Source organism: Perca fluviatilis, chromosome 16, assembly GCF_010015445.1.
Source record: "Perca fluviatilis chromosome 16, GENO_Pfluv_1.0, whole genome shotgun sequence".
In the NCBI taxonomy this organism is placed as follows: domain Eukaryota; kingdom Metazoa; phylum Chordata; class Actinopteri; order Perciformes; family Percidae; genus Perca; species Perca fluviatilis.
In genome coordinates, this window is record NC_053127.1 from 8,443,393 (window position 1) to 8,451,576 (window position 8,184).

Genomic DNA, 8,184 nt, shown 5'->3' on the forward strand with positions numbered 1-8,184 from the left:
CAGGCTGCGGCCGACAGTACACATGGCGGATAATTGTTCGTAAAAATATTGTTATGGGGACATTGACATGGCTGGGTAGCTACAGTGCCTTGCGAAAGTATTCGGCCCCCTTGAACGTTTCGACCTTTTGCCACATTTCAGGCCTCAAACATAAAGATATAAAACTGTAATTTTTTGTGAAGAATCAACAACAAGTGGGTCCCAATTATGAAGTGGAACGAAATTCATTGGCTATTTCAAACTTTTTTAACAAATAAAAAACTGAAAAAGTGGGCGTGCAAAATTATTCAGCCCCTTTACTTTCAGTGCAGCAAACTCCTCCAGAAGTTCAGTGAGGATCTCTGAATGATCCAATGTTGACCTAAATGACTAATAATGATAAATAGAATCCACCTGTGTGTAATCAAGTCTCCGTATAAATGCACCTGCTCTGTGATAGTCTCAGAGGTCCGTGTAAAGCGCAGAGAGCATCATGAAGAACAAGGAACACACCAGGCAGGGCCGAGATACTGTTGTGGAGAAGTTTAAAGCCGGATTTGGATACAAAAGATTTCCCAATCTTTAAACATCCCAAGGAGCACCTGGTGCACAGCGATAATATTGAAATGGAAGGAGTATCAGACCACTACAAATCTCCACGCCAAACCGGCCGCCCCCCGCCGTCCCTTTAAACTTTCAGCCTCATACAATGAGAAGAGATCAGAGCTGCAGCCAAGAGGCCCATGATCACTCTGGATGAACTGCAGAGATCTACAGCTGAGGCGGGAGACTCTGTCCATAGGACAACAATCAGTCGCATACTGCACAAATCTGGCCTTTATGGAAGAGTGGCAAGAAGAAAGCCATTTCTTAAGATATCCATAAAAGTGTCGTTTAAAGTTTGCCAAAAGCCACCTGGGAGACACACCAAACATGTGGAAGAAGGTGCTGTGGTCAGATGAAACCAAAATCGAACTTTTGGCAACAATGCAAAACGTTATGTTTGGCGTAAAACAGCAACACAGCTCATCACCCTGAACCCACCATCCCCACTGTCAAACATGGTGGTGGCAGCATCATGGTTTGGGCCTGCTTTTCTTCAGCAGGGACAGGGAAGATGGTTAAAATTGATGGGAAGATGGATGGAGCCAAATACAGGACCATTCTGGAAGAAAACCTGATGGAGTCTGCAAAAGACCTGAGACTGGGACGGAGATTTGTCTTCCAACAAGACAATGATCCAAAACATAAAGCAAAATCTACAATGGAATGGTTCACAAATAAACATATCCAGGTGTTAGAATGGCCAAGTCAAAGTCCAGACCTGAATCCAATCGAGAATCTGTGGAAAGAACTGAAAACTGCTGTTCACAAACGCTCTCCATCCAACCTCACTGAGCTCGAGCTGTTTTGCAAGGAGGAATGGGCAAAAATGTCAGTCTCTCGATGTGCAAAACTGATAGAGACATACCCCAAGCGACTTACAGCTGTAATCGCAGCAAAAGGTGGCGCTACAAAGTATTAACTTAAGGGGCTGAATAATTTTGCACGCCCAATATTTCAGTTTTTTATTTGTTTAAAAGGTTTGAAATATCCAATAAATTTCGTTCCACTTCATGATTGTGTCCCACTTGTTGTTGATTCTTCACAAAAAATTACAGTTTTATATCTTTATGTTTGAGGCCTGAAATGTGGCAAAAGGTCAAAAAGTTCAAGGGGGCCGAATACTTTCGCAAGGCACTGTAACTTATCTTGTTGTTAAACATATTGTCAAATTATATTTACGGATTGCCAACTGTACACAATGTTATTGACTTTGAATCTTGCTAGCATAGCGTTAGCTTTCTGGCTCGTAGCTGTCTGAGCTGAAGGATTCTATGAGCTGAGCGGACTATAAATATCTCCCGTTGCTAAGGGTGTCAAGTCATCTACGGCCCGTCCTATTTACTGGAGCAGTGAACAACGTTTGTATTGCATAAGAACCTTATGGGATGGGAATGATTGTTCCAGGTATTATTCAAACCCTCAGGCATAACCAGGGAAACCGAGTTACTGTTTAGAAAAACAAATGTTATTTGACAAGTGGTCATGGTATAAGCGGTTTAATGCCCTTCACGGTGTCCAATGTCAGGTATTAATGAACTTCGGCGGAGGCATCCCAACCGCTGCGCGACAGACGGTTCGCGCCACGCTGTCGTCCATTAATACCTGACAATGGACACCTCGAAGGGCATTAACCCTTACTCATTTAGGCAGAGGGTGTTGTTGTAGGCCTATGTGTGAGGGGGAAGAAGGGAGGGAGGGTGTCAAAGGGAGATGGGGGTTCTAATGTTAAAGTAACTGTATACAAATTCAATAAAATAGTATGTGTTTGAATAATGGACTAACTAATGCCGCATTTCCACTGCATGGTACGGCACAGCTCTACTCGACTCAAATCTTTATTTTTGGTTTGTGGAAAGTTCCTGGTACCAACTCGGTCATGTTCACGGAAACGCCTGGTGAAGTGAGAACAACAACTCGGAAACTCAGGAAAGATATTGGTGCCCGAATTGGTAATAGCTAGGATTGAACGGTGTACTGCTACCAGAAAGTTAACATGATACTCCATCGTTAATAAACAGCACCTAAACATTCCAACTTCGACTTTGATGAATGCGCAAGATGTCAGCTGAGAATCTCGCCTACACTAAGGGGGGGGTACGATCCACAGTGGAAAACGAAATAGAGAAAAGCACCTGGTACCAAAAGAGAGTCGAGTTGAGTCGAGCTGAACCATGCATAGGAATAACTACTATAAGGTGTACTGGTCAAGGCCAAACTAACATATCACTGTTACATCGAGCAGGAGCAACACAATGACAACACATGCATCCCTTATTCTTTCTTAAAGCCCTCTCCCAGGTTGAGCTTCTCTGTGTTGTGACTGAGGAAGGCTGCATCGTTGCTGCCTTGCACCTTGTCAAAAAAGTTGAAATCCGCCACATAACGGCCGCCTGTGCTGCTGAACAGCACCGGCTTGAACTCGTACCCCCAGAGGATCTCCTGAGGGATGTAGGAGGTGCGGCTCTGGCACGTGGCGGCCGTCGACTCCATGGTGGCGTTGAGGGTCACCAGCAGTTCAAAATCACGAGTGTGCAGGTTTTCGGCATTGAGTCCTGCCAGCGGGCTGTGCTCGTCCAGAACGTGGTAGAAGGTGAGCGGAAGGATGAGGAAGGGGCACTCTGCAGTGGAGTCCATGTGAAAGTCCACAGAGCTCTGGTGGATTTGTGTCTTTTCGCCTTCCTCTGTCACATTGGAGTGGAGGAGCTTTCCTGTTAGCTGGCACTGGATCAGAAGGCTCTTCCTCATGTTGGCCACTCTCACCATCAGACACAGCTTTCCCTCTAACCGGCAGATCACCGCAAACTGGCTGAACTTGATGGTCTCCGCCCGTTTCTTGGGGCGAGCCAGTTTGGCCAGGAAGGCCCCGGTGATGAAGATCTCTGCCAGGCCGGTGATGACGAGCTGAGCCACCAGAGTGAAGATAGCCAGAGGGCACTCCTCTGAGATGTAACGAAACCCATAACCGATGGTGGTCTGAGACTCCAGCGAGAACAGGAAGGCTCCGGTGAGGGTCTCCACGTTCACCAAGCAGACTGTGTGGTTGGCGTTCAGACCGGGCTCAAAGTCTCCGTTGCCCATGCTGATTAAGAAAAAAAAGACCCCGAAGATGAACCAAGTCGTGACAAAGGTGGAGGCAAACAGAGTGAGTTTGTAGCGCCACTTCATGTCCACCACGGTGGTCCAGATGTCGTGCAGGTACAGCTTCACCATGCCCTCCACGTTGTCGATCCGCACATTGTTGTGGCCGTCCTTGGACACAATCCTTCGCTGGAACTCAGCCTTCCTGGTCGCCATGTTGTTCTGGGTCAATTAAAACTGATAGTGACTTTTAAGGTCTCAGTATGGCATCGCCAATGTTAGGACTGACAAAAGACACAAAAAGATTTGATTAATATACAGTACGTATATTTACATGATGAAGGTCTGGGACCGAAACGTTGTATTTTTCTAAATAAATTCAGTCAGTGTGCGGGATTTTCTCTCAACAATTTTTGATCTGTTACCTTTGATCATATCCTACGCACCTGCCCGACCAAAGGGGTGTGCAAAAAAGTTTTCTCCCATTAATATACAGTACAAATACTCAAGTAATTTACTTAAGTGGTACTACTATAATTATACGCCACTACATCTCAGAGGGAAATATTATACCTTTCACTGCACTATATTTATCTGACAGCTTTAGTTACTTTGCCAAGGTAGGGTCTGGCTACACGACCTGTCTATTCAGGTGGAAAAACACTTTGGCTCGTTTGTATTTCTTCAGCCTCGATAATGGATATATAGCGAGAGTGGATGGACACCTGGTGCGCGAGAGAAGCGCCGGATCACAGGTTTTACCCCAGCAATGTACATGAGTTGAGCCATGCTATACATTAACCTACCCAACAGTTTACACACTATTAGTCCATTAACCAATTAAGAAGATAAATTGGTGTGTGTGTGTGTGTGTGTGTGTGAGTGCGGATGGCAGACGGTCATCGCTGATTGACACAAATCACAGCAGGAAGAGTAGAGGAGAAATAACAGAGGTACAGGTCCAGGTGGAAAAAGACAACTCAAACTTCTTGGATATAAATTTATATTTCCAAAACAGAAGGAATGATAAGAAGTTAGAAATTGCCTGTTGATTTATACTATGAAGTGCGTTTCTCATTTCATATGATTGTAAGTGGCGTTTTATTGTATTTTACAAACCTGACGTTGCATAAGGTTATGGTGTGATCCCCCCCCCCTACAGAGGTCCGGGCTAAGCCCCCTATGTTCTCAAATCCTAGATACGCCCCTGATCACATTAGCTCCTTTTCCTTTTAATAATGGTAATGATAGTAATGTATTAGTAATAATGTTGAGGTCTGGACTGTTGGTTGGACAAAACAAATTTTGTAAAGGTGACACTTTGGGCTCTGGGTAATTTTGACGCCATTTCTCACTATTATCACTGTTTTTACAAACCAAACAATCAATCGATTAATGGAGAAAATAATCAGCAGATGAATCCATAATGAAAATAATCATTAGTTTATAGTTTTATGATGAGCTCCAGCTCAACTAATCTAATGTTAGAATATATAATAGTATAACAGTCACAGGGGACATTTTTATTCTTTTAATACTTCAACTACATTGTCATGATTAAACTTTTGTACTTTCACTGAAGTAACATTTTTACTTTTACTTGTATTACAATTATTAGTACTTTTACTGGATCTGAATACTTCCTCCACTGTGTGCACAGATCGCTACGTGTCACGGTTAAAACAATGACAAAAGTTGAAAGTTAACCTCTCAGTAAACCATTGCAGGAGCCCCGACGAACATTCTCTGAAACTTTAAATAATCTTTGATTCCTTGATAAATCTGTGTATTCTACTCACATCCAGCTGCACTGTTGAATCGTCTCAGGGCCTTCACCTGCCTCAGGCGTGTCACACACAATCTGTAAGATGAAGCTGCTAGAGAACATCTAGTTCAGTGTCTTCTTTCTTTCTATTGTCCTGAGTTGTGAGCGCTGAACTTTGGCACAGTCGTATTCAGGGTCGAACAGAAATGAGAGACAAAAGCCGAGCTGTAAAGTCTGATCTGCATGTGGGTTGGCTTTAATTCCTCCACCTCCCCCTCGTACCTGTCCACAGGTGGGAACACTTAGTTTGTTTTTATCACTTTAATGGCTGATTTATATAACACAAACTTAACAAATTTACTTTCCAGATAGTTACCTGAAGGCCATGATGACATCTTGGGACCCTTTTGGTGTAAAATAAGTACATCAAAATGACCTGATGCTGTAAGTGAAAAATAGAAAAGGATTTAAAAAAAAATGTTGAAAGTTGCAGCTAAAACTGTTTCTTTGTTGCTTTTGAAATGTCTTTGTGTGACAGTAACAGCTGAAAATGAAAGTGACCTACTGAAAGAAGTACTAAAGTAGTGAATGACGTTTAAATAAGTTAAAGTTCCAACACTGAAAGGAGTTAAAGTGAAGGCACTGAAGGAAGTTGTGATGTCAGTTGAAGTGAAGTCTGTGAATCTATCACACATCATAATACTTACGACATAGAAATCAGTTTAAGTTGACATGATGAATGACATTCATGCGTTAGTTTAAAGAGCTGAGTGAAGTCGAAGCTCCAACACTGAAAGGAGTTGAAGTGGACATGCTGAAGGAAGTTGTGATGTCAAGTGATAAAAGGAGCCAGAAGTGTCAGTTGCAATGTAAAAACTTATAGCAGATGTAATTTGAAGTAAATCTATCAAATTATACACATCACGTTAAAACAAGCAAGCACCGAATAAAGTGTCAGTTTAAGTCACCAAGTGACCATTTTTATCTATGACACTGAATGTTTCTTTAAATCTTGACCACTGGTTGTTAACATTTATGACCTTGAATCACACGTCTTAATGTAGCTTTGTTATTAACTTCATTAACATTACCCCCATTCCTGAAGGCCTGGCGTGTGTGTGTGTGTGTGTTACTAAGGTACGAGATCACTAATTGATTTTTCTTGTTCCTACACATTAATCTCTCCGTTTCAAGCAGTAAAACTATCTTACAGTGTAATTTCATTGTATGAATAAGGTACCATAAAATACTTAACCCTTACTGGTACTTAAATGTAACAATTGGGTATTTTAGAGAAAAAGAGAAAGTATTTTGTAAGTACTGGGGCTGCCCCTTCTTAGTCAATTATTCGACTAAGATCTCTTTTTGTGTGAAAAAAAGGTAATTTTTAAATGCTTTTTACATGCTGTATGACTTACTGTATTTCCAAGAAACGTATGAGCACATCTCTGGTAAACACAGGATCTAAAGTGGTGCTTTTGCATGATTCTTTGTGGAGAAACTCAGTTTTACAGATCTGTCGATTAAATCAACTAATTGATTATTGGACAAAATCGTATGAATCGACTGAGAATTTCAGCCGTAGTAAATACTGCGTACCTACCCCAGTATTTCCAGAAACACTTGCCGCATATTTAACTTTTTCTCTAAATTGTTACTACCATTTTTCTTTTCTTTCACTGTATCTACATTTAAGGAACCAGTAGGAACTCTTTTTTTCTTGGTACATGATTCATACAACAAAATTATTGTGTCTGTGTGTGTGCGCGTGCATGGGTGCGAGTGTCTGTGTGTGTTGTGCGTCTGTGCGTATGCGTGTGTCTGTGTGTGTGCATGGCGAGGGACAGGTGTGTCAGATGTTTGTTTATATTGTGTCATGTCTTTTTGATAATTGCAGGAGCGTGACCTTACAGATGTTTATATGTTATTCTGCCAGTTGTTAGAGCAGGTGATGCAAGGAAATGTTCTGTGTGAACAGACAATAAAGTTTTATCTTATCTTAACTAACTGTAAAAATACGCACTGGGGAATAAAATATTACAACAAGGGCCATCTCTTTGTCAGTGGGTCCAAACTTTAAAAGGGTCATTTGTCTCCACGGATGGCTGTTTTAAAAGAGTCCAACACCCCCATCTAGTGGAAAAGATATATACTGAACAAAATTATAAACGCAACACGGGTTAGGGTCCATCCCTCGCTCTCTCTCTCGCTCTCTCTCTCGACCTGATTGCAGTTCGTCTCGTACCCGACTTGAGTGGGCAAATGCTCACATTCGATGGCGTCTGGCACTTTAGAGAGGTGTTTTCTTCACGGATGAACCCTAACCCTAACACCAGATACTGACTGGTTTTCAGACGTCCCCCGGATCCCCCCAATACAGTAAAACTGCACATTTTAGAGTGGCCTTTTATTGTGTCCAGCCTAAGACACACCTGTGCAATAATCCTGCTGTCTAATCAGCATATTGATATATGCCACACCTGTGAGGTGGATGGATTATCTCGGCAAAGGAGAAGTGCTCACTAACACAGATTTAGACAGATTTGTGAACAATATTTTAGAGAAATAAGCCTTTTGTGTACATAGAAAAAGTCTTAGATCTTTGAGTCCAGCTCATGAAAAATGAGGGCAAAAACAAAAGTGTTGTGTTTATAATTTTGTTCAGTTTATAAGGTAATATACAATGGTGAAAACCTGAGGATTTTTTCTTTCAGGCTGCCATTAAATTAAATTAATTTAAATAAAAACATCTGAAA

At 41.9% G+C, this 8,184-nt stretch overlaps 1 protein-coding gene across 1 annotated transcript; it reads right to left on the reverse strand.

The window, feature by feature from the left end:
• Nucleotides 1-1,725: 1,725 nt before the first annotated feature.
• Nucleotides 1,726-5,870, reverse strand: kcnj15 (potassium inwardly rectifying channel subfamily J member 15). Its single transcript, XM_039826494.1, has 3 exons — nt 5,805-5,870; nt 5,463-5,710; nt 1,726-3,947 (listed from the first exon to the last, which is right to left on the reverse strand). The coding sequence occupies exon 3, from the start codon at nt 3,877-3,879 to the stop codon at nt 2,857-2,859; it is 1,023 nt and encodes a 340-aa protein (XP_039682428.1). The 5' UTR covers nt 3,880-3,947; nt 5,463-5,710; nt 5,805-5,870; the 3' UTR covers nt 1,726-2,856.
• Nucleotides 5,871-8,184: the final 2,314 nt, after the last annotated feature.